This window comes from Myxocyprinus asiaticus, chromosome 18 (assembly GCF_019703515.2).
Source record: "Myxocyprinus asiaticus isolate MX2 ecotype Aquarium Trade chromosome 18, UBuf_Myxa_2, whole genome shotgun sequence".
NCBI classification, from domain to species: Eukaryota; Metazoa; Chordata; class Actinopteri; order Cypriniformes; family Catostomidae; genus Myxocyprinus; species Myxocyprinus asiaticus.
In genome coordinates, this window is record NC_059361.1 from 37,811,752 (window position 1) to 37,838,148 (window position 26,397).

Below are 26,397 nucleotides of genomic sequence, written 5' to 3' on the forward strand. Positions count from 1 at the left end.
TTATTATTATTATTATTATTATTATTATTTTAAATACAGTAAATCGTTGATGACTGGGATCCCAAACATAAAGATTATAAAGTAAATCTCAATAGTACACTTAGACTTCTCACACTATACATCTATATCAATCTCTATGGTCAACAGTTATGTAGGCCTACACAATTCGTGTTTTATAATTACGTTTTCGTTTACTTTCCCGTATACACTGAAATAATGAAGAAATCCGACACATTCTGTACAGAAATATATATTTATTTTACATTTTGAGAGTAATTTTTTGGTAAAGTCTTCAGTGGAGTTTAGTCTTCAGTGAGGCGGGAGTGCTGGCCGTTACGCGTCTTTATCTATGTGACTCAGGACGAGGCTGCGAGGCGCGAGCCGCTTCACACAGTCGCTCACTCCCAGTGCGAGACTCGAGCACGCGCGTGCAAGAAGTGAGACTCTCCGCCAGCCACTGCGCGAAGCATTCTCACTCTCTTTCTGTCTCTGTTGCACATCGCTTCAGTCGTAAGGGAGGGAGAGAGGCATCTGAAGTGGAATCGTAGAATCGTAGGTGAGGTGTGGACCACAGCCGGAGAGACACATTTAAAGGATGCGCTGCTGCGCGCGAAGGCACATCTTGTAGATATACTAGGGTACTGAAGCGTCTGGCTTTATCTATCCATGTTTGGCTTTGTATGCAGACCTGTCAGTATTTGACACTCTGTGAGCAAGCGTCATCACTTCACGGACGGAACAAGAAAGAAGTGGGCTGTTTTCTCTTCTTGCAACATCCAAAGTAAGTCAGTCTTTGCCTCCGCTTGCCTTGAACCAATGCAATTACAGCTGTGCTCGTAGAGTGTGTCCCATCAGAGGCAAGTTGCATAGTGATAATGCACAGTGAAAATAACTGGAAGCACTTATTTACGATCATATGCTAGTGATAAATGGATTCCTGTAGTGGCAAAAATGGCATTGTGGTTGTGCAGCTGGTACTGAAATGATCAGATATGGTTGCATACCTGCATTCTGAACATGCAAGCTTTATATGTTCACCCAGATGTTTGGATGGTACAACCACAAAGGTTCCCAGGGTCATGGAGATTATAAAGGGATTATAAAACTGTGATTTCCAGACCTGAAACAGTCATAACAGTCAAAATGTCTTTAGTAAAGATGCAGTTTTCTAGTTATGCACATGTCTAAAATATTAAATCAGCTCGAAATTTCTCTTTGCGAATGCAAAATAATGTTAAATGCTTTGGTATCACGACTGAAAAACTTAAAAAGTCATGTAAATTCATTGAACCCTGACCCATAAAGTTCACAAATGAGTTTGCATGCAACAAGATTTTATTTGAAGACTTTTTCTAAATTTCTAAGTTATAAATCTGATTATTACTATGTTTTAAAGTTATATTTTAATTTTTAAGTTACAAATATTTGTTTGTTTCTTTCTTACCGTGACTGTTTCGTTTCAAACTCTGCTCTGAGTGACTTGACAATTGTTTCATTTTAAATGATTTTGCCCTTGATGTGCTGTGATTGGTTTGTACAGTAGTAGCCCAGTTACAATAACAATGCAGGCAATTTTCTGACAGGGAATTCATCTTTAGAATGCAGAGTGAGTTTATTTGCAAACAAGGTAAAGTAAAATCACATTCCCGTGATCGATTGCCCCTTGCGAAGAATGCCGGTTATCACAAATCAGTGCAATAAAGCAAGAGCGCAATTATTTGTACTATCCAACAATTTCTCTGTTTTCCTTTGGCCTTGCTTTATCTTTGCTCTCTCCTCCGAGTTATCCATCTGACCCAAAATATGTCACGGAAATGTCCCATGAGTGAGCTTTGGAAAGTTTTCAGAATGAACTTTACTTTGATGTAAGCTTTCGGCTTCTTGCTGGAACATTTTCCTGCTGCAGATGCTCTATATGGCAGATCCTGTCTTGCTTTCAAAAAAAAAAAAAATAAATAAATAAAAAAAATAAAAATACTTTTTGTCTGGGTAGAACTGTGTGATATTTGCTTTACATTTTTTTTTTGACATATTTACTGTATCAGGGCTTGAAATTCATTTCTGAATTTCTGAAAATCTCATGGGGGGGCTACTCCTCATAATTCCTGTATAGGTCAGATGAAACAAGGGTCAGAAATCAACTTTTTCATTAAGGGGCAATATTTGATTTCCAGGGGAATTTTTTACCTTTACAAGGGAAATTTTTTTTCTATTCTAAACTTATAAAATGACCCTGTCATCCTTTTATGTTAGAATTTAAACAGTTAATTCAATTTGAAAAATGGCATGTTTCAATAATTCCAAAATTGCATGATCTGTACATTGCATAATGTGCATTGTTACTGAAACAAAACTTTTTTTTTTTCTCATTCACATATTTCCAAATATTTTGGCTATTAAATTAACATAGCCTACAAAACTAATGCACCGACATAGAGGAGATGACTGCATTTCTCCAGATTTGAAATGAGGAGCTTATAAAAAAACAACTAAAAAAATTAATAAATAAAAACTTAGCAATTCCTTCATGCCAACTGAATTAAACAATGCAAAAATAAACATTTAACAATGAACATCAGAGATATGATTCATACACCAAAAGTGGTTAATGTAAAATTATTATTGTATCATTAATATTTTATTTTACATAAAGCTATTCATCTAGATATTATTTTTGTTAATATTATTATTAACTACATTGTAGCATTTAGTTACATTATATTTTTTGCTCTCTCAGACCTGATTAACTTAATAAATAAAATAAAAACATCCATCCCTCCTGCACTTTTGACTTCTAGCAGGTGAGGAGGCTTTTCAAACAGAGAGATGCATAAGTGAGATGAAATGATGGGCAGGTAAGTAGACTATAGCACAGGGAGTGACAGTGTTACTTACTAGGACAGTATATTTTAAACAAAAGGACCGAACGGTCACATAATTTAGTGCTGATGGGGAGCGTGAGAAGTGAGTGCACGTTTGTGATCGTTTATGGTGCGAGCATCAACCACTGGCTCTGCAACATTTGCACAACAGACGCCATGAAATAAATAAAGTTCCGTGAAAATTACAGTGAAGATCGCGATATATGTATTTGCCTATAGGCTATCAGATGTTATTAATAAAACAACAAGAACTCTTTGTGGGGGCATTTTTTGCCCCCATATTTTGAATTTAGGGGGCATTTTTGCCCAGAGCCCCCGTTAATTTCCGAACCTGGATGGAGAGATGAGATGATGAGAGATGTAACAGGTTTTTAAGTATCTCTCTTCACCATGCAGCTGGTACACAAAGCATTTTTGGTATTTCTGCCTTTCTTGTCAGATGTGCTGCATTATGATTAATGAGGGAGCGCCAAGATATGGAAGGCATCAAAACTACAGATCGCTCCATCGTCACGCATCTTGCAATGTTAACAGCTTTGTTAATTATTAACAGGAGCGATTGTTTATCACATCACTCGTTAACAGAGTATAACGCTATTTGCATGTGGAATTAATAGGTTTAGAAGGGTTTATACAACTGTAACATCTTAAGTACAGTAACTATCTGACAAAGCACTCCCTCACTGCGCACGCTCACACTGAAACTTGCGAGAATGATTAAAATTGTGCGCAGTTGGGGGCCTGGGAAGCTCAGCGAGTATTGACTCTGACTACCACCCCTGGAGTCGTGAGTTCAAATCCAGTGTGTGCTGATTGACTCCAGCCAGGTCTCCTAAGCAACCAAATTGGCCCGGTTGCTAGGGAGGGTAGAGTCACATGGGATAACCTCCTCGTGGTCACGATTAAGTTGCTCTCAATGGGGAGCGTGGTAAGTTGTGCGTGGATCGCAGAGAGTAGTGTAGGGCTTTACTGGTTGTTTAGATCAGTGTTACTATCAGAAATAATTAATAATTATTTCTGTAGTTATTAATTAATATTTAAATTAATCAATTTAATCTAACTCATTAAAACCTCATATGGGGCTCCAGTAAATGTAGTGTGCTACGTTTAGGAGCAAGTTTGGTTATTAGCAATAATTAATAATTATCAAAGATAATTATTAATTATTAAAATAAATAGAACATTGATGAGAATCAATGTTAGCTTTTTTTAATCCTTTAAATCAACAATTATCAAAGATAATCGTTAATTGTTAACATCGATGAAACATTAATTAAAATTAACACTAGCTTATTGATCATTCAAATTCAATCATCAAAGATAATTATCAATTATCAAAAATCAATAGAATATTAATAAGGATTAACATTGACGGGGCACCACCCCGAAATCAGGGACTAATAACCAAATAGTAAAACAGTCTCAATATTAGATTGTTTTCTTAGGAAAATCGACATCCGAAAAATATCGATTTTCGGGAAAAAAAACAATGAATGAAGGTTTGAATTCGAGCACTGACATCCCGTCAGCATGACACAGGCGTATGCAAAACAAACCAAAACACTTCTCTTTGTAATATAAACAAAGTTTATTTATGCAGTAATATAAATTAATCATTAATACAATGCAGTCAATAAACTTCTGACTTACAACTACAAACTAAACAATGATATGATTAGATATGGAAATAAAAATAATCCTATAACACATAAGGTGTGTGTGTGTGTGTGTGTGTGTGTGTGTGTGTGTGTGTGTGTGTGTGTGTGTGTGTTAGTACGAGAGAGAGAGAGAGAGAGAGAATTAAGTGACAGCCCTAAAGCCGATTTTGCTATAGTGGGAGAGAAAGCAGCTGTTAGTTTATCACTCAGAGACGCGGTGGACGGCTCGTAAAAGTTCCGCGTTATTTGACTCTTTAATGAATGAACTCAGTTGCTGTCTCACCCGCGATGGCGAAATTGCACAACAATCCAATTTGGTTGGACCACAATACAGCAAAACAAATTCGTGATAATTAATACCCTGAGTATTAATAATGAGCGGACATGGCGGTCCGTAAACTGTACAAGCAAAAAACCCTGAAACAGAAGAATAACACACTATAATATTCTATCTCTGCCCAGACGTAAATCTCTTACTTGAATCGCGGGAGGACACAGGTAGAATGTGTTTTCCTCCGTCCTTTAACTCTGACCCAGTTCCTTGAGGCTCGGGTGATGACGGGAGGCCGTTTCCTCGCTCTGTCGGCGGGTGGTACGGCTGTTGATTTTCGGCGGGCTGGCGGAGAACTCAGAAATGTTGACTTGATTGAAGATGGAAGAGAAATCTTTAATCTCTTCACTTCTGTAGGCAAACGGATGAAGATGCGAATTGCTCGGCGGTCTCCTTCGGATCCATTAGAGTGTTTGGTTGAACACAGAGTAATCTCAACTCCTCCAGCGAGATGGAGATTGTATGGCCACAGTTTCAAGTCGGACGTTACTTCCTTGTGCCACGAGGTTGCACCTGAGAGCAGCGATAAAACTGCGTCTATACAGGATGAACAAAGTTGCTGGAAGCAAATCCCAGAAGCATTTCAGAGGTATTTCAACTCCTGATGATGTCATGTTTGAGGGACGTTCTGTTGTGTGCCTCATCCAATAGGAGTTGAGAGTTCGATCCTTTAGTGAGCAAGGCTTCATGGGATTTGTAGTCTTTTTTGGACTCCTTTTGTTTGATTTTGGTGCGATTTTTATCAGTATAATTTACGACTTGGAATGTGGGGGCTTGAGTTAGGTTTTTACGACTGTGTTAGGCCTGCCTTTGTCTTCTATCTGAATACATGAGGCCCAACAGTAGCATGAGCCTCCACATTCTGTGAGTCTCTGCGGTGTCATGCACAGCGAGCCACGTGATAAGATGCATGGACCTGACGGTCTCAGAAGCGGAGGCAACTGAGACTTGTCCTCCACCACCCGGATTGAGGTGAGTAACCGCGCCACCACGAGGACCTACTAAGTAGTGGGAATTGGGCATTCCAAAATTGGGGAGAAAAGGGGATAAAAATAAATAAAAATAATAATAATAATAATTATTGCGCAATACCTGCAATACCGTGCCGAATTTCAGGCCCTGTGTATGTATATTTTACTCTCTTGATCTTTTTTACTTTTGTTCACATGCTTGTTAATTGGTTGCCTTGCAATGAGAGCCCTACATAGAACAGAGAGGCCATTTTAACTGACTTCTTCAATCGTAAATTTCTACTTCATGTTAAAAAACATGAAGCTCAGGTTAAAAAAAATATATTATTTAATATGACTGAACAAACCTGACCGCATTAGATTACACCAACTAAATGGGTCAGATCAAGTAGAAATAGCTCATAATGGTAATAATTGCACATTTTCAGTTTTCACTGTGTAATAAGAACATTTGTCTATGATTTTCAAGAAATCTGTTTAAAATTTTCATGGCCATGCATTACCTTGGGACACATGTCCAGTAATTGCAACAATCCATGCAACATCCTTTCATTAGAGGTTTTCCATTAAGGATTGATTATGATTAGTTTTATGACCTTTTATTTAGCTAATTTCATCACTTTACACTGTAAAATAGTTTTTGAGAATTTGTATTTCGTATTTGAAAAATAATCTCCATAGGGAAATTACAGTGTAAATTTAAAACACGGTCATTCCTGCACCTCAGATTTACATTTTGAACAAAATATGTCAACCAAATGTATTGTATAGTGAGCAAAATAACATTAATACAGCTATTCATGGTTAGGCCGACACTTTACTACCCAATTACTTCTTGAAATATATTACATGTTTTGGATGACAATGGCCTCCAGCAGTTATCCGATTTCAAAATATTAAGATCCGTAAAGATGTATCTCCCTCGTGCATTCATTTGTCTTTTGTCTTGCATTTAAATTAGTGTGTAACACTTTAATGAGGTTGTTTGAGCTTCACAAGTAAATATGAATTTGGAGCACCCTGCTGTTTTGTGGATAGAAAGTTGATTAGATTCTCCTTTACGCACACAGTAGGAATGTAAAAGCCTTCTTGTATTCATGGGGTACTTTGATTCTAGTGCCCTGAGAACCCTCATCAGGAAAGCCAAATTCCAAAGTCTGAAGATCTGAAGAAAGAACATGAGCCTTTTTGCATTTTCAAAATCTGTTTGTTATTGCATTAGAGACATTATGTTGCAGCCAGCCTTTACATTATTAGTAGGCATTAATATCCATTTATTTGAGGCACTTTCAAATAAGCATCGCAGTAGTGTGTAAATAGTAATATTATTCACTAACTCTGGTGAGCTTTTGTTTGTGTTTTTGTCCACTAAGTTTTATTAGGGGCTACAAATTAAATTGTTACAGATGCTAATTTTGACAAAAGAGTTTTGTCTACATTTAAATGCAGAGTGAATCCCCTAATTTATTGTTCTGTGTGCTGAATACAGGAGTCACTCCCAATCTTGCGATTCAATGGCATAGTGACAACCATAGCAGCATTTTTTGCATCTTGCAGCTGTAAAGGAGCAACATGGATGCCAAAAGTTGAACACATTTGATTTTAGCTATTTTGAGCAATGTAATATTAGGGACAAGACACATACAGTATTATCATCTGGCACCTCCAGTAAACTGCCGATAACAGACACGCAGTCATTTGTTTATGCTTGTTAAACTGCTGCTTTTAAACAGTATAATTATCTCTCGTAATGTATGGCTTGTCTCTAGACCACAATGCTACAGTTGAAAAAGACAGACTTGTACAACCCGATCTCAACAGAATTCGTAACAATATTATGAGGAGGCGAAATCGTACCAACTCGTACAAGTTAAATAGTACTAAATCGTACGAGTTATACACCCACCAAGGTGAGACGCTTCCCTCATGTCCTTGTAGTTCCTGATGTGGCGTTTGTTTCAACCTAGTCTTGTAGAATTAATGTTACTATAACAAAATTTTTGCAAACTCAGTTTTACGTGCTGCATTCTGTTTCGTCGCAGTTACCTGGTGAAATGAACACTAGAGGCGCTACAACAGCTGTGCGTTTTATTCACTTTCACACAAATCACGACTACAATGGCTAATTATGACTTCATAAACACTTTTATTTTTTTGCTCTATTACTCACACACTACTATGTTATGATATCAAAACACTTTTACTTTAGTGCATCATTTGAAAAACTATAGGTTATATTTTAATGCTTGTATTACAGACCATTTACACACTTATTCCAATGTGATTAACTTGAGCTGTAGCTCACCTGATAGAGTGTGGAGTTTGGACTCGGAAGGCCATGGCTCGAGCCCAGACAGACATGCTAGCTGACACTTGAGATGAAAGTGTTATAGAAGCGCTTCAGAAAATGTGCTTTTCTTTTTGCATTTGGACACTAACGGTTAGGTTTAAGTGTTGGTAAAGGATAAGTTTGTCTGTTTTGTTTACCTCTCATTTGGTTTTTGGTTAGGTTTAGGTTAAAGTTTTAGGAAACAGCAGCAAAACGTGTAAATAAGCACGTCATTTCGTTTTGCAAAAATGTTGTCACGGTCACGTAATGTTTATGATATCAGTCTGGTTTGTTTGTTGTTAATCCAAAAAAGTTTTTGTAACTAACTTTAACCCCTAACCCAAACCCCATCCCCAAACCTAACCTTACAGTGTAACACCTTACCCAACCCAGAGCGCAAACATAACCATTATATTTATGTTAAAAGGCCTGATGTGCAATATGGAAGCGACACCTCAGGGTTCCGAACGTGGGTTCGTGAAGCATACAGTTTGTGATTGGTTGATGTAAAAGTCCTACATTTTTGTACGAATGAAGTCATACGAATTGTTACGAATTTGCCACCTCACGAATTCTCATGAGACTATATGTTGGACTTGTAACAAAATATGTAAATGAGTGAAGAAAACATCTCAGCTGGCTCACCTTCTTTCAGTAGTTTGCAGTTAATATAATCCTGTATTAAGGATAGTAAACATGTAAACATGTGTGGCTCACTGTCCAGGGGCGAAGGGCTCGTGGCTTTACCCGAGCTCAAATACCCCCCCCCGGACTGGCTACGTAGAGGTAAGCAGCTGTTTATATACTCTTACTCTGACTGTGTGATTGGTCGGATTAAATGAACTTGCTCCTCCCGAACCTTGTTAATAAAACTACATTAAGAAATAGTTGTCCAGGGGTGCGTTTCCCACAAAACGACGTAACTCACTGCGTAACCACCATAGTACGATGCATCGTTGGAGAAATTAACTGGTCTCGACTGTTTCCCGAAACCATAGTGACTGTCACACATCCATTGATCGAACCATGTTGGTTGAGCTGTCGTTAATGATGTTACTCAGGGGATGGAGTAATAACTTCCGCAAATGTAAAAACAATATATAGCTCATTTACACATACACCAGAAAGCTGTTTAAAGTGAGAAAGTAACTGAAGACACAAAAGCTGCACACACTTTGTAATGTGGCAGATGCATTGTGCTGCAATAGTGGGGTTTCCCTCTATATAAGACTCCTGTGTTCCCCTGATTCACTTGTGCATACGCACATGCGTACTCTTCAAAAACATATTAACAGCACTTCTGCGTTAATATAAACACATAAAAGATATGTTCTCTGATAGAGACCGTGTGTGATAAAGTGCTTTAGCCTTTAATCCCTTAAATGGCTGCACTCGCATTTACGTGACGTTTCAGAATGCCACTTACTTCAAAACCCCGCAATAAATCTTTTCTTTAATGCATGTAAACGTGGTCAAAGTCTTAATAGAATAAGATATATATATATATGGAATAAAATATATAGAAGCCTCAGTGAAGTCAAATGATGTCCACACTGCAAACTAAAAAGGAATTTTGCTTCTAACCCCAGATGGAGAGCTGTAGTTCCAAATACACAACTTTGTGATGCTGTTTGCGGATGTTCGTTAGAACTACGGCTTTGGGAAACACCAAATCGTTGAACTATGTTGGTAAAGATGGAACTTACGACCATAGTTGGCTAATGATACTTTTGGGAAATTCACCCCAGTTCAGTACACACTACGCAAATTTAATCTAAATGCTATTGTCACTACCTGAATTTTTGTTGAATGCGGTTGTCACTGGCGTAAATAGCCATTTGCTTATCTTTAAGTTTAGTTTAAAGGAATGTTCTGGCATAATGTTGATTAATACAAAAAATAATTTAGACTCATATCTCATTTATAAAAAAATAAATATAAAATTCAGTTACAGTAGGGCACTTACAATGAAAGTGAATGGGGCCATTTAAAATACACACTGTTGGAAAAGGATAGACACATAAACATGAGTATATGTAAGTATAGCCAATTTGTAAATGTTAGTATAATAAAATCACTTACTGATGTTATCTGTGTAAAGTTATATCCAGTATAACAACTTTGTTGCCATGATGACATAATGCATGTAAACTATATATTTTTAGGACAATAAGAAGTTTGTACTGTGATATGATTTTAATTTAAGCACATTTCCCCTCCTTATTAGATTTTCATTACTGTAATACAAAATTGATTGCCCATTTATTTAAATTAGCATAAATTAAAGGCATTCTTATTACTGTAAATAACTAATCTCTGTGTATAGAACAGGATTAAGCACTCAGAAGAGGAGTGAACTGTATTTACTGTAGCTGCAGTGTGTATGTGGCCATATGGAGTCTCACCAGTGTTTGTCTCTGAAAGGCAGAAATACACCTAATGGATATACACTTTCACTATAGAGATTTTTTATGTTATGAGAATAAACAGAAAACCAACATGGAATAATATGCCAAGGTGTTGCAAATACTCTGGTGTGGCCACGTGCGGTGTTCCCCGCAGCCCCTGTGAATGACCCGTTTGAGTAGTTACTAAGCAACACCTCTGACACTCTCCAACTGGGTCAGACCTTCATTTAGGAGACTTAGCACCAAAGACACATATTTGCTCACATGACCCGTTCATGTGGAGTCTTCAAAGAGGGTTTTTGGGAAGTTTATGCCTTTTTTCCCAGGGTTTTCATGCCAACACTTAAAGGGGCATTCAGTATTTCTCTAGCTAGCGTTAGCATTGCTCTTCTTCATTTACTTTAAGTACTGATACGACGGTGGTGTTAGACGCTGTACTGCCATCTATTGACGTGGATCAGCATGATCGTCTCTGCTGCCCCCGCCAGCTTTGTAATATCATTTGCATCTGGAAAATGTCGGAGTTTGAGGTAATTTCTAAAGTTATTTATTACTTATATACTTATATAATTGCTTTGCCTAAAACAAATGTCAGAATTTAAGAGGACATACTTCCACAGTTAAGGACAGATTATTATTGTCACTCATATCAATAATTTTTGGAGACTGTCTACATTTCACTTTATTTCTAAAGACAGTTATTACCTTTATTAGTGAACTGCTTAGCGTAAAATAACCCTCAATTGTCTAGCGATACAGAATGTTATGGTAAAGGAAAGATTAGAATTGTTTTTGATGATCAAATTTAGCATGTCCTTGAATACTGTATTTGAAGAACTAATTTTGTTTACTCAAAATCCACAACAATCGATGTGCAAAGCTACTAAACGAATGAGACATATGCCATTTCATAGAGGTAGAGGTAGATGGTCCCCACTTGCTATAGCTGTGATAAAAAAAAGAAAATTACACGTTGCGTTCTGGTTGCATTTGTAAACACCATTGAAAATTGTCCCATTACTAACATACATTGACTACACATGTAATTTTTATAAAGTTTGAGAGAAACTTTATATGAGTTTTCTGTAAATTCCACTGGTACTATTTTAGAGAGTGGTCTAAACAATTAATAATTTCTTACCTGTCCAACAAAAAAAGAAGCAACATCGGCATCACTACTCATGTTTTTCTCCGTCGTCAAATCTTTTCACCTTGTGTATGCCGTACCGATGTTTACTGTAGTTTTTTCTTTCTGTCTTCTTGCTTCGGACCTTTTTCGCTTCTTCGGCAGTACAGCTACTGAATCTCCTGTTGTCTCTGCTTCTAAAGCACGATAATAAGTATGTTCCATTGTATTCTTTTTGCTCTTCACATCACCAAACAACACTGCGCTAAGCATAGCCAAGCGTGTCTACATAGGCGGCAGCTTATTTTCTTCTTCGATGTTTAGTGAAACACAGCAGATCATGTAATTTCAACATGGCGAAACACATTGAAGGGGTGACCCGCACCATGTATAATAAAAACACTTTTTATAGAAAACTATTATGAGTACAGTCTTCATCTCATGTGTGTCCAACATTCAGATCACTCTTCAAAAAAACACAATTCATTTGTTAATGTGTGAAACTTTTTAAATTAGCCCCAAAGCTAACTTGCAGTGAAACACATTGAAGATGCCACAATGAGACAGACCCTGTTATGAGTGTGGAAAATACAAATCAAATGGCAATGCCTTACCTCTTTGTAGAAGGCCGTTTTATTATTATTAATAATAATAAAATATTTTAATTAAAGTCAGTATGAATTAAATTCAGTATATCAAATACTATGATGCATACTTACAATTGCACTTTATAATTTAATTAATATAACATTGCTTTTTTTGCTTTACAGTAATGGAGATTTTTGTGTCCCAAACTGGCAAGGAAATGGTGTCACAGTGCTAAATTCTTAACTGTCATCAAATTAGGCTGCTTAATTTTGTTTATGGATAATTATTTAGATTATATTCACTACCTCTGTTTGGAAACAATTATCATTGTTATTATTATTATTATTATTATTATTATTATTATATTAAAATCAGTATTAAAATAATTCAGTACATTCAGAATTAGTATAAATTATATACTGTATACTGTGTGTGTGTGTGTGTGTGTGTGTATGTGTGTGTATGTGTGTGTGTGTGTGTGTGTGTGTGTGTGTGTGTGTGTGTGTGTGAAATGAGTGTTTGCACCTTTGATGAACAACTATTTATTGAATGTTATAAGTCAAAAGGAGAAACAAATAAATAAAATAAAAAAATCCCCATCATGTCAGCCGTTTCAAGGCCGATGCAGGTAATGCATTTATAATGCGCTCTAGTATTAAAACCCACTTCCATCGTGCATTTTTGTATTTCAGCCTAACATGTAAAACAGTCATTGCAGTTTGGTTACAAACAGGCACAGATTATTGCATATTAATAAGCTGAAGACCAGTTAAAGTCGGTCAGACGGAAGACTGTGTTCATTTATAAACAGGATGAATAAAATCACAAGTTTTATCTGTGAAAAAGCTGTTAATAGATTCAGTGGAGTACTTCTGCCATCATTACCATGTGTTTTTGCAGAATGAAAAAGACTTTCCCTTCGGCATATAGTGTAATACAGAATATATTTTACAACTTTTTCTCTCCCCCAATCTCTCTCTCTCTGTTTGACACACAAGCAAACACGCACATGGAACACAGTCAAAGCATACTACTCTAATTGACTGTGCTAAGGCAATATATGCTTTTTGCACTATTAAACGTGAGGTCAGACGTGTCCATCTCCTTAGGGCTTCAGAGCACTACAAAACACCATGCACTTTGATGTAAATTACTCTAAAATGCTATGTAAGTAATATAATCCTGCATCTCTATGATGGTTTTTAGAGAGGTTAGATGCCAAGATACTATGAGAAAATGTCTTTTATTGACTCATTGGCACTTTTTTTTTTTTTTTTTTTTTTTTGCAAATCCTAATTGATTTAGGTTGAGTGGTAGGTTATACTCTCTGCTATATTTAAAGCAAAGTTATTTTGAAAGTATCCCTGCAGACAGAGCTAATTAAAGCACTTTATTAATGGTAATGTGCTCACTGTGTATGCCTTAAAATTCACGCTGTTATCAAAGTTTTATATAGATTTTAATTTTCATCACAGTTTGACATGGTTCGGTGTTTTTTTAGCACCACACAGGTTCCATCATTATATCCTGGGCAGGATGATTTTATATATATATATATATATATATATATATATATATATATATATATATATATATATATATATATATATTGTATATATTGTACAACAATAAAAAATGTGTTAACTGGTAGAGATTTTGCTACACTGTGGTACAGCTATCAGTGGGCAGGACTGCTTTAAATTATATAGACATAAGTGTGACGGAGAAGCATGGAGTAATACATAAATACATAGTGCAGTGTGTCCCAAACATGTCAAGATGAGGAAGAATTTGTTATTGAGGGATGTAATGCGAAGCAGAGTTTAGTTGTGTAAGCAACTTGCTATTAATATCGAAATCTACTGATGTGCGGTCACAAGTTTGGGCTGGGCGATATGGCTATGAAAATTATATCTATACTTATATCATACCAATATCTGTATCTAAAATAACTATACTGTAATACATGTTGTTTCCTTTATTTAAATTTACTCATACGGTGATATAAGATTTTGATCATATTACCAACCGCTACCTAGGGTATTGACATACCAGCAGTTCAGGCATTGGGACTAATTGGAAGTGACAGATGCAGTGCGAGCCTTGGGGACACTGTGTCAACATTCAGAGGGGGAACCAGCAGCGTCTTCCTCAGATAAGATAATAAGACCTGGAGGGCTTTTCACTGAGTGAGAAGTGCGACTAATAAAATGAAAGTGGACAAGAATGTCTGCAGGATTTCTCACAGCTGGACCCTTAAGTAAAGGTCTTAAAATTAATGTTCCAGGCTGTTGCTTCTATGCTGTTTACGGTCCCCACTTCAGATGTATACGCTGACTCTTGACTCTGAAAAAGATTTAAGATATTCTTATGAAGTTAAGCATTCATCTAGCTCAATATTTTCTAATGTGTCATGTCTTATGTACCCCCACAGCCTTATCAGCAAGTCTCAAGTACCCCTTCATCAACACCAAACCAGAAATGTGTTTCTTTTAACTCATAATACACTGGATATAATTTACTGTAGCATAATAATTAATATTATAGAAGTCACTTCTACTTTTATACTGAGGGTATAAAACAAGCTCACCAAGGAGCGCATATATATTTTGCTATGAGCGTCATCCACACTTAAGTCTGACACTTAGCTACACAAGTTTATTTTCGTATTTGCATTACAAAATGTGTCAGAACGCAATTCATAACACATAGCAAGTACGCATCGCAGTCTCAATGTTGCCACAAGGGGTGCTATGGTGGACATTAGTGTGAACAGTTAGCTTCCACGGTGACTTTTCTCATTCAAGTCAATTACTGTCATGTCAGAGCAACAGTATAAAGACAATATTTCTGAGCAAGTAAGTTTAAGTCAATATATTTACAGCAACTTACTTAAATAATAACAAATCCAGTTTAATAACACAGACATTTGGAAGTAACTCTTTTGCCCCCTTGAGGACTGAGGTTGGTTAACACCACAGTAATGCAAGAACCCATGTGAGCATGTTCAACCGGAATGCACGTTGGCAATGCGTTGGGGGGTCACGATGAATGGATGGGTAGATAGACAGATAGACAGACAGACAGACAGACAGATAGATAGTCATACTGCACATATAATAATGATACAACTTGTCAGTGCTTGAGATTTCAATTCAACATCAACAATTTAAGTGCTTGTGTATGTAAAAGTGCAGTGTGTCTGTCTTAGCTGTCTGAATGTTACCTGCAATGTCCAATTTACCTCAGCATTTTCAGCATTGGAAAATGAACATTTTCAGTAACAGCATAACACCTCTTTAAGTGTTGCAAGATGAAATGGATCGGCTTCGACTTGCAAATGAAAACACATTTTCATTTGGACATTTCTAACAGCACTGGCTGACAGGACGACAGAGGGCAATGGTGAGCGGCAAGCCCGTAAAGTCATTGTCATGGTAAGCAGATACATTGTAAGCTTATTTGCTGAAAGACTAGAATACATGTACCGTCAAATCAACATGCAATGGCAAATAAACAACTTTCCTTCCCTGAAAACGATACTAAATAGCTATAAAGACATTGAGGATATTTAATTTCAAAGAAAAAAATAAAAATAATAAATCTGTGAGCCTGACAGCTGAAACCGGGACATATTTAAATTTTTTAGAGAATTGTCAGGACACCAGGACACACCTTGTGAAAGGGACCGGATAAACCGGGACGTCTTTTCACCCAACCTATTAGGCAAACTGGTAGGTGTCCAAACAGACTGAGGTAGTTAGATGTTTGAGGACCTATCGCTCAAAAATCTTCAGTAGAACTGGTCTGTAGTCATTCAGGCAACTGATGTTAGGTTCTTAGTCACAGGGATAATGACAGCCGCTTTGAAGCATGCTGGAACTTTGTGTTCTTTTAGAGACCAGTTGAAAATATCAGTAAATGCTGGGGCAAGGGACAAAATAAAATCTAAATGTTTCCAAGAATGCCCTGGGGCAGGACCAATTTTATTTAAAAACAAAATACAAATTCTCTTTATAGCTCTACAGTGTGTAATGTGTTGGTGGGTTTTGTTTTCATGTGTCTTTTGTAATGTCTTTTATTTTGAAGTAATATGTTTTGTAAGTCTTGTGTTTCCTGTTCATATTTTGCTGTTCATTATTGGTTCTAGGTGTTTTCTGTTTGTTCACTAAATGTTAGAGTATACATTATCACCCTTATGTTTGCCTTTGTCCTTTTGTTGGTTATTGTTCAGTGTAACATCGGTGAGTTCCATTCGTCAAGTTTTGTTCATGGTCATATAATCATGCTTTTTTTCCCAATTTGGAATGCCCAATTCCCAATGCACTCTAGGTCCTCATGGTGGCATAGTGACTCACCTGGTGGCGGAGGACGAATCTCAGTTGCCTCCGCCTCTGAGACCATCAATCTGTGCATCTTATCACGTGGCTTGTTGAACGCATTACCGCGGAGACATAGCGTGTGTGGAGGCTTCATGCTATTCTCCGTGGCATCCATGCACAACTCACCATGCACCCCACCAAGAGCGAGAACCACACATTATAGCGACCATGAGGAGGTTACCCCATGTGACTCTACCCTCCCTAGCAACCGGGCCAATTTGGTTGCTTAGGAGACCTGGCTGGAGTCACTCAGCACGTCCTGGATTCGAACTTGCAACTCCAGGAGAGGTAGTCAGTATCAATACTCACTGAGCAACCCATGCCCCAACAATCATGCTTTTAAAGTAAACCAATAAATGCTGCATTTAGATCCTTTATTTCCGCTGTGGCGAGCCCATGTTACACAGGGGTGCTGCAAAATATATTTAAATATGTACAATGTGGGAAAACTGAGAGTCTCATAATGGCTACTGTATGAGTGTCTGAGTTGCAGTAAGAGTAGATTAAGTCTGTTCATGCTGAAATGGGCATTGGTGGGTTGCCGTCTGTTTTGCAGACCTGATTCTTTCCCTGGACACACTACATGAAGTCTAAATCTAATCGTATTGTCATACTAATTGAAGTGCATAATTTGTTTAGATGCTATTGAAGATTTCCCATTGAAGAATACCAATAGGGTTGCACATCTGATGATGTAAAATACTGGACATTCTCTCTAAAGTTGTTGACCAGGGGCAGTGCTTTTCAGGCGGTCCCTTACCACACCTTCACAGTTTTAGTACGTTTTAGCACAATGTGTGGACTTTCCAGGCGGTCCCTTACCCACCTTAGGGAACATTTCCAAAGCATATCAAGGTTAAATTAGAGATCTTGAACAATTTAGCCATGACACCAGCGAACCAGCTTAAATACGGTACAGATAGTGTCCCGTATTGAATTGATACGGGATGTATCATTTCAAATTTAAATATGGGATGATCCTGTATTTTACGGGATGGGTGGCAACCCTAAATACCAATGCAATCGAAGTTGGATTTTTGAGTCTTTTCGCCCATGTCTGTTGAGCTTTGAGGCCATCCGAATGCCAGTATACTCCTAAAAGCTGACATAGTAAACTTTTTGCAGGCATACACATTAACGTCCTGGTTACTTTTGTAACCTCCGTTCCCTGATGGAGGGAACGAGACATTGTGTCGATGTAGTGACACTAGGGGTCACTCTTGGGTACCCGAAACACCTCTGGTCTTTGAAAAAAGGCCAATGGGAATTGGCGAGTGGTATTTGCATACCATTTACCCGAACATACGGGTATAAAAGGAGCTGGTATGCAACCAGTCATTCAGGTTTTGTACTGAGGAGCCGAGACAAGGTCCTGGCCATTCAGCGGGTAGTCCAGCGTTGTGGCAGGAGGGACACAATGTCTCATTCCCTCCATCAGGGAATGGAGGTTACAAAAGTAACCAGGACGTTCCCTATCTGTCACTCACTCAACGTTGTGTCGATGTAGTGACACTAGGGGTCCCTTTGCGAAATGCCACAACTAGCTGAACTGTGTTACGTGAACTGGCGGTGCAAGACGGGCAGACCACTGTGTGCCTCATAGCCAGCACACCAGGCCGACACGTAACCTCTCCCAACGCTGTTATGAGTGTCGAATGGCCCTTCGGGGACAAGTCGACTGCCCAAATGATAGGGACAGGCTAGCCCAGTCGTGGCCTCTTATCCCCCTTTTTTTTTCTCCCCCCAAAAAAAGTGAAATTTGTTAACCGACTGGGGCCACCAGTGTCTACCCGGGGGGGGGGGGGTGGTGTCACTCCCAAGGGGAAGACACCGGAGACCACACCCCGCCCGGGGGGGGGGGGGGGTATTTTGAGTGGATATACGTCAAATGGTCTTGCCGAGCCTTGTCGGAAGTATGTCATGTGGAGAAGTCCCATGGTAGGTCCTATCCAACAGGGGAGGTGTTTCTACAAACATGGTGAGTCTGTCCGGCTGTCCCGGACTTACCTGCTTGTGCCTGCCACTACACGGGACGAAACCGGCTCAACCCGGAGATTGTAGAACCTCGCAAAGGTGTTGGGTGTTGCCCAGCCCGCTGCTCTGCAAATGTCTGTTAGAGAGGCGCCAGTGTTCAAGGCCCAGGAGGCCGCCACACTCCTGGTAGAGTGGGCTCGTAGCCCTGCAGGAGGCGGCACGTCCTGAGCATGATATGCCATTGCTATGGCGTAAATGACCCAGTGGGCGATCCTCTGCTAGGAGACAGTACTTCCTTTCCACTGTCAACCAAAGCAGACAAAGAGCTGCTCAGAGACTCTAAAGCTCTGCATGCGATCCAAATAGATGAGGAAAGCATGCACCGGACACAGCAACGTCAGGGCTGGGTCTGCCTCCTTCTGGGGCAGCACTTGCAGGTTCACCACCTGATCCCTAAATGGGGTCGTGGGAACCTTGGGCACATAACCCGGTCGGGGTCTCAGGATCACGTGAGAGTAGCCCGGACCGAACTCCAGGCACGTTTCGAAGAACACTTGCAGGTCTCCTACCCTCTTGATGGAAGTGAGCGCAGTCAGGGGGGCAGTCTTTAAAGAGAGTGCCTTAAGCACAGCTGACTGCAGGGGCTCAAAGGGGGCTCCCCGTAGACCCTGAAGAACTACAGAGAGGTCCCATGAGGGAATGAGGCACAGTCTGGAGGGATTCAACCTCCTGGCGCCTCTCTGGAACCTGTTGATCAGGTCGTGCATCCTTAAGGACTTACCATCATAGAGGGAGCCCTAGCCTGCGTGATTGTGTCTACCACCGCGGGTAACCTGAGGGTAACCTGTCGTGACAGCGCGTCCGCTGCAGTGTTGAGGTTGCCTGGGATGTGAGTTGCCCGCAGCGACTTGAGGTGCTGCTGACTTCAGAGGAGGAGATGGTGTGACACACAATGGGAGTGTAAACCGCCTTGATGGTTGATGTATGCCACCGTTGCTGTGTTGTCTGTCCGAACTAACACATGCTTGCCCTGGATCAACGGCTGAAACCTCCACAGGGCGAGCAGAATTGCCAACAACTCGAGGCAGTTGATGTGCCAACGTAGCAGCGGGCCCATCCAGGAGCCGGCATACAGCGCATACAGCGCCCCAGCCCATTTTGGAGGCATCTGTCATAACCACAACATGCCTGGAGACCTGCTCTAGGGGAATGCCTGCCAGTAGAAATGTGAGGTCGGTCCAAGGGCTGAAGAGGCAGCGACAGACCGGCGTGATGGCCACGCGATGTGTCCCACGGTGCCATGCCCATCTCAGGACTCGAGTCTGGAGCCAGTGCTGAAGCGGTCTCATATACATCAACCCGAGTGGAGTGGCCACCGCTGAGGATGCCATATGCCCCAGGAGCCTCTGAAACAGTTTCAGTGGAACCGCTGTCTTCTGTCTGAACGCCTTCAAACAGGGCGGGGAGTGGCTGGAGTGGCTTTCCCTCTGAAGAAGGAAAGCCACGACCGCAATGTTGCCATGGTCATGCTCATGCAGTGAGAGCATGAACCATCCACGAATGCTATCTCAGCGTGGCTACGGCCCAATAAAGTGAGGCAGTGATCGTGGCCATCAGAGGCAGAGATATAGCAACCGCATCCAGGAGCTACACACAAATGGAAAGGCATCTTTAAAAAGACGCTTTCCGTCAGTGCTTACTCTTTTAGTGTAGCTGCCGAAGCACCCAGAGGTGTTCTTTTCACTTATCCGTGCAAGAGGGGGAGAACCTGCTGCAAATATAAGAGGTGTTTGGGGCTCCCAAGCGTGACCCCTAGTGTCACTATATCGACACAATGTCGAGTGAGTGACAGATAGGGACATTTTATTACTACAGTGCTTATTTCTCAGTTAAAATTTAATCATACAAAAATGTATTCTGGCAGGTCTGCTGACTTTGTTGAAGGTGGTGATGAGAAATCCCCCATAACTGAACATAAAGTATCTTCATTGCTTTACATTGTACAAGAAAGTGTGGTTTTGTCTGGCTGTGATGTAATACTATATTGGCTGTTTTTAAAAAGGACAAGCCCTTCGTCCTGCCCCAACTTGTTTCCTGTTTCAATAGGAAATATGTCTATACAGGAAGGAAAATTGTGTTTGTGTCAAACCTAAGTAATTAAGGTTTGGCTGGTTATGTGTAGTTTGCCCCTGCTGGTAGATGTTGTAACTAACCTACACAATTATGGGGGCAAAAATCATTTTTCTCCATTGTCTGCCATTCAAAAGTAGCTGTGTATCTAAAAAAAAATTTTTTTTGCAAGTCACATATAAATTGTAACTATATCATTATATAGTAGATGTTTTGCCAGTGATTGTTTTTATGAAGAGCTCTTAAAATCTTAAAATGGACTTATATTTGTCTGCGGCCTTTGATGTCACAGCTCAAGATAGTCACTAGTGAAGGATTTGGGGTCTGTGCATGTACTTGTGGAGCCATCAGACAATCAGTGTTGCCATGTCTTAATTTCCCTACAGCTCTTGTGATGTCACATGGCATTTGCTGCTCAGGTGATTTGCTTGAAAAAATATGCTGCCAAAAACCTGTGTGGTGCCTGGTTTGACTTAACCACCGACGATAGCATGTGTTTGAAGACATCTTAACCTGGTCTAGAGATGCTGTAAGTGTTCTATTCTTGTACCATCCTATTATTTTCATACTGTAATTTTTTTTTCTTTCTCCTGCTTGTTCTTTTTGAAGATGCCCACTTAAAAAAAAAAAAAAAAAAAAACAGGATGTAGTACCTAAATTATATTTTACCAAGACTAAACAGGGATTGTATAACACATCTACTTAAATTATTCAACAATGTTTACTAAGATGTAACGGGTGTCAACAGATGTAATTAAGCACTCTAAATGGAAAGGAAGCTCCCAGTGCTCCTCGAGCATAATTTAATTTAAATATATATATATATATATATATATATATATATATATATATATATATATATATATATATATATATATATAGTTTAGAGTAAAGAAGATTTTTTACTTTCCTAGAAAGTATAGACAAACATCTAAACTACAGACTGAAAACGTAAGAGGCTTTTACGCTCTTTAAAAAGTCATTCTGCTCCTACTAACATACTTCACATGGTAAACTGCAATGAAAAGTCACTCCATCTTCTGTCGCCAACAGATATTTCTGGGCAAAAGATGCCAGGAAGGGGAGTTGGACCTGGTCGCTTGCCCAGTACTGTGGTTCAGTCTCTGACCTAATGATATTTGGCTCAGACAGGTACATCTGCACCTTAGAAACTGACACTGTGCTCATGGCTTTATCACTTGTTAACTTAAAGGGATTGTTTACCCAATAATTTACATTTTGTCATTGTTTATTCAGTCATGTTATTAAAAAACCCATATGATTTTTATTCTCCTGTGGAACACGAGTGCATGTAAATAATGACATAATAAAATTTTTTGGGTGAACTATTCCTTTAAGTATAGTATTTTATTAGAAATCCCACAGAGGCGGCTGTTTTGGGTTTGTTGATGCATGCTGTGTTTTTCATAGCAATTTGATGGGCAGGGCAAGGCAAATCAAAGTTGTAATCTGAGGTTCTAACAGAAAACGGCTAATCTTTGATCAGCCCTGATGCCTTCTTGAGTTATTTATATTCGCATAAATTAAGCCATGATGCAGATATTAAGTATGAGTGCTTAGGAGGTTGTATCAACCAGTACGAACACAGATCTGGAACATTTGTATACAGCACAATGTCTTACATAACAGTTTCATTTTATTTAAAATTGGATTTACCCTCATTGTAACATATGTTGTATAGTTGGTTTACTGTCATTTCTCTCTAGCATGGCAGATAAAGACATGAAACATAAATGAAATATTGAAGGGTGATTCTTGTTTGTAATATTTTTAACCCACATTAAAATAATAATAATAATAAAAAGCAATACAAATTTGCATTAAGAAAATGAAGTATGTGTTCAGGACCACTAAGATTTATTTATGGTTTGCATTGTGACTTAATTCTCATGACAATTCAGCCAGTCAGAAAATTAAGCATTACCTATAACGAAATAATGAAAATGTATTTTGTAAGGCTGTCAACTCAATGCATCAATTCAGTGCAATTCATTATATAAAAAAATAACACATAAAAATGAATTATCGCAATTAATCATGTCCCTGTAATAAGGAATTTTCCCACCAATGGAACAATTCAAGCTTGAAATGTCAAAGTCTCAGTCAGCAGAGGGCAGTAAGCACAGCTCCAGCTGTACATGCAACAAACTGACATCTAATCAAAGACAGCTGGATGGAGCAGAATGCAGGGGTGTCGAGACACATTTTTTAAAGTTTCAAATTATATTTGATGACACTAAAAATGCAGTGTTTATGACTAGAGACACTGAAAACCTGTGAAATGTGACAACCACAGTGAGACACTCCAAAAGCATCCATCTGATGCATGTGTACTAGGGATGTGCACAAGTAATCGACTAATCGAGTGCTCGTTCTGCACCAGCTAGCGACTATTAAAAACACTACTCGAATATCGCAAATTAATTTTGCTTTATGCATTTGCCTGCAGAGGGCAACTTTGAATTATACTGTACTTTCCCTCTGAATCTCTCCAAATCTCACAGTTAGAGTTGTGTCCACTGGGGAGAATGCACTGTGGATGTGTGTAGTGGAGTTGTTGGATGAGAGAAGGAGATATCAGGTTGTCTGACTTTTCAAGCAAAGCCAAGTGTGGCAGTACTTGTAATATTTTGATTCTTATTGAATTATACACTATTGGTATTCAGTTCTTGTTGGAGTCATGCAAACCAATGGACAATGATCTGCTTTTATGGTGAAAAGAAAATATGAAGCGGTACAAGAAACTCTGATGCTTATTAGACCAGTATGTATGTAAGTGCATTAAATATCTGAACATGGGCTATATGAAAGGAAGTTCTTTCAGGTGCAGTTCTTAATCTTGGTGGTAACCGCTACAGATTGTCCAGGCAGAACAACAAATCACACGGTCCATATCCAGAACAAGGTTTAATGTTACTGCTTGCATATGTCTGTATACATGTGTGTGGTTCTACAAAAATAACAATAACAAAAATGAATATAATGATAACAACAGTAACATACTCAATAGTAATACACAATATTATCATAGACAGCAGTAATAATGCAATACAGCAGCAATATAAAATATATGCATATGATTAATTACAAGTTACTGAGAGAATAAAAGCTATCTCAAGGCTAAATGTGGCTATAGTATTGATAAGCAATACTATAAGCTTACAAAGGGAAATTAGGATTTTAAACCCAAGTAAACTTAGGTATTTCAGCATATTTCCTGAGATATTCGATCAATTGACATATAAAAGTCTTCAATCTATGATAAATTAGCAAAATGCAGATCTTATTAAGTTAACCTTTGAATGACACTTCAAATTGGACAAATGAACATTTAACAAGGCAATTAAACTTAAATAATTATTAAAGACAGGCTTTAAATGTATGAACAAGAGTTTAGATCACTTACTTTTAAATGTACGCACACAGTATCAAATACAATGCAGGAATTTGTATCAGTATGACCAGATCAGCAACGAACTAATATCTGCAGTAAAACTATCGCTTTAGAACATTCTAGGGTGTGAACAGCCTCTGATTGGTTGGATTGTTAACCTCAGCCAATGAGGAGCTCTGAACTGCTGATCAGGTGATGTGTGCATTTGATATGTTACCTAACAGTCCACTAACAGAAATGTCCAGCAGGTGGTGCTTGAAGCATAAACTTTGGCCTTTTGTACACAGGCAGAGCACATTTATAAAAAGCCAATTTAAACTACTTGTTTTTCTGAATAATAACATGTAAAATGATAAAAATGTGATAGTCTTTTTGTAGACTCAGGGTTTATACAGTATATGTGCATTACCCTAATAATATCAGTATTAGTTTCTATGCAAGCTCTGGGGTAGTGCAAAAGGTTTTTTAAATTTTTTTTTATGCATATTGTTCATTATTTTTTTTTTCCCCCAAAAGAAAAGCATAGTTTGAAGTTATCTTATTTTGAAACCGTTCCGTGGCTCTGCCCCCTGTGTCTCCCCGCTCCCTGAGTCCCCGCCTCCTGCAGCCATATCTCCCCCTGAATCTCCGCCTCCTGCAACCATCTCGCCCCATAAGTCTCTGCCCCTTGAGTCCCCCCATAACTCCGCCCCTTGAGTCCCCAGTGGCTCCGCACCTTGAAACTCCTAGTACTTTACTCTCTGAATCCACTTGTGCCTTGCTCTCTGAGCCCTATAGTGCCTTTCTCCCAGAATCCCCTATTGTGTTGCTCATTGATGCCTTGTTCCCAAAGTCCTCTAGTGCTTTGTTCTCTAAGCTTCCTAGTGCCCAGAGCTCTCTAAGTCCCTTAGCGCTATGCTCTCTAGTGCCTTGCCCTCAGAGTCCCCTAGTGATTTGCCCTTTAGTGCCTTGACCACTGAGTCCCCAGCTGCCCTGACCTCTGCATCCCCAGCTGCCCTGACCTCTGAGTCCCCAGTTGCCTTGGCCTCTGAGTCCCCAGCTGCCCTAACCTCTGCGTCCCCAGCTGACCTGACCTCTGCATCCCCAGCTTCCCTGACCTCTGCGTCCCCAGCTGCCCTGACCTCTGAGTCCCCAGCTGCCTTGACCTCTGAGTCCCCAGCTGCACTGACCTCTGAGCCCCCTGTTGCCCTGACCTCTGAGCTCTCTGGGTCCCCTGTTTCCCTGGCCTCTGAGCCCCCTGTTGCCCTGACCTCTGAGTCCCCAGCTGCTCTGACCTCTGAGTCCCCAGCTGCTCTGACTCCTGAGCCCTCTGAGTCCTCTGTTGTCTGGACCCTGCCAATATCTCCTGTTGCCTGGACCCTGCCAGCCACTCCTGGCCATCTGCCTGGTCCATTCTGGTCTCCTGGCCGTCCGCCTGGTCCACCCTGGTCTCCTGGCCATCCACCTGGTCCACCCTGGTCTCCTGGCTATCCGCCTGGTCTGCCCTGGTCTCCACGTCTAACATACAGTGCATCCGGAAAGTATTCACAGCGCTTCACTTTTTCCACATTTTGTTATGTTACAGCCTTATTCCAAAATGGATTAAATTCATTATTTTCCTCAAAATTTTACAAACAATACCCCATAATGACAACGTGAAAGAAGTTTGTTTGAAATCTTTGCAAAGTTATTAAAAATAAAAAACGCAAAAAAACAAAAAAACAAAAAAAAAATCACGTACATAAGTATTCACAGCCTTTGCCATGACACTCAAAATTGAGCTCAGGTGCATCCTGTTTCCACTGATCATCCTTTCATCCAATCTTTGCAAATTTATAAAAAAAAAAAAATGAAAAAAAAAAAGAAATCACATGTACATAAGTATTCACAGCCTTTGCTCAATACTTTATTGAAGCACCTTTGGCACCAATTACAGCCTCAAGTCTTTTTGAGTATGATGCTTCAAGCTTGGCACACCTATTTTTGGGCAGTTTCTCCCATTCTTCTCTGCAGGACCTCTCAAGCTCCATCAGGTTGGATGGGGAGCGTCGGTGTACAGCCATTTTCAGATCTCTCCAGAGATGTTCAATCGGGTTCAAGTCTGGGCTCTGGCTGGGCCACTCAAGGACATTCACAGAGTTGTCCCGGAGCCAGTCCTTTGTTATCTTGGCTGTGTGCTTAGGGTTGTTGTCCTGTTGGAAGATGAACCTTCGCCCCAGTTTGA

The 26,397-nt window shown here is 39.4% G+C and overlaps 1 protein-coding gene across 3 annotated transcripts in view; it reads left to right on the plus strand.

Moving 5' to 3' along the window:
- Positions 1-594: 594 nt before the first annotated feature.
- LOC127455675 (contactin-5-like) overlaps positions 595-26,397 on the plus strand; it is a 389,595-nt gene continuing 363,792 nt past the window's right edge. For 2 of the 3 annotated variants that reach the window (XM_051723705.1, XM_051723706.1), the window contains exon 1: positions 595-781. In XM_051723705.1, coding sequence (XP_051579665.1) covers positions 681-781 — 101 coding nt within the window. In that variant the 5' untranslated portion in view covers positions 595-680. Of the gene's footprint in view, positions 782-21,838; positions 21,932-26,397 lie in introns of those variants that run through there. The other variant, XM_051723707.1, reaches the window with a different exon arrangement.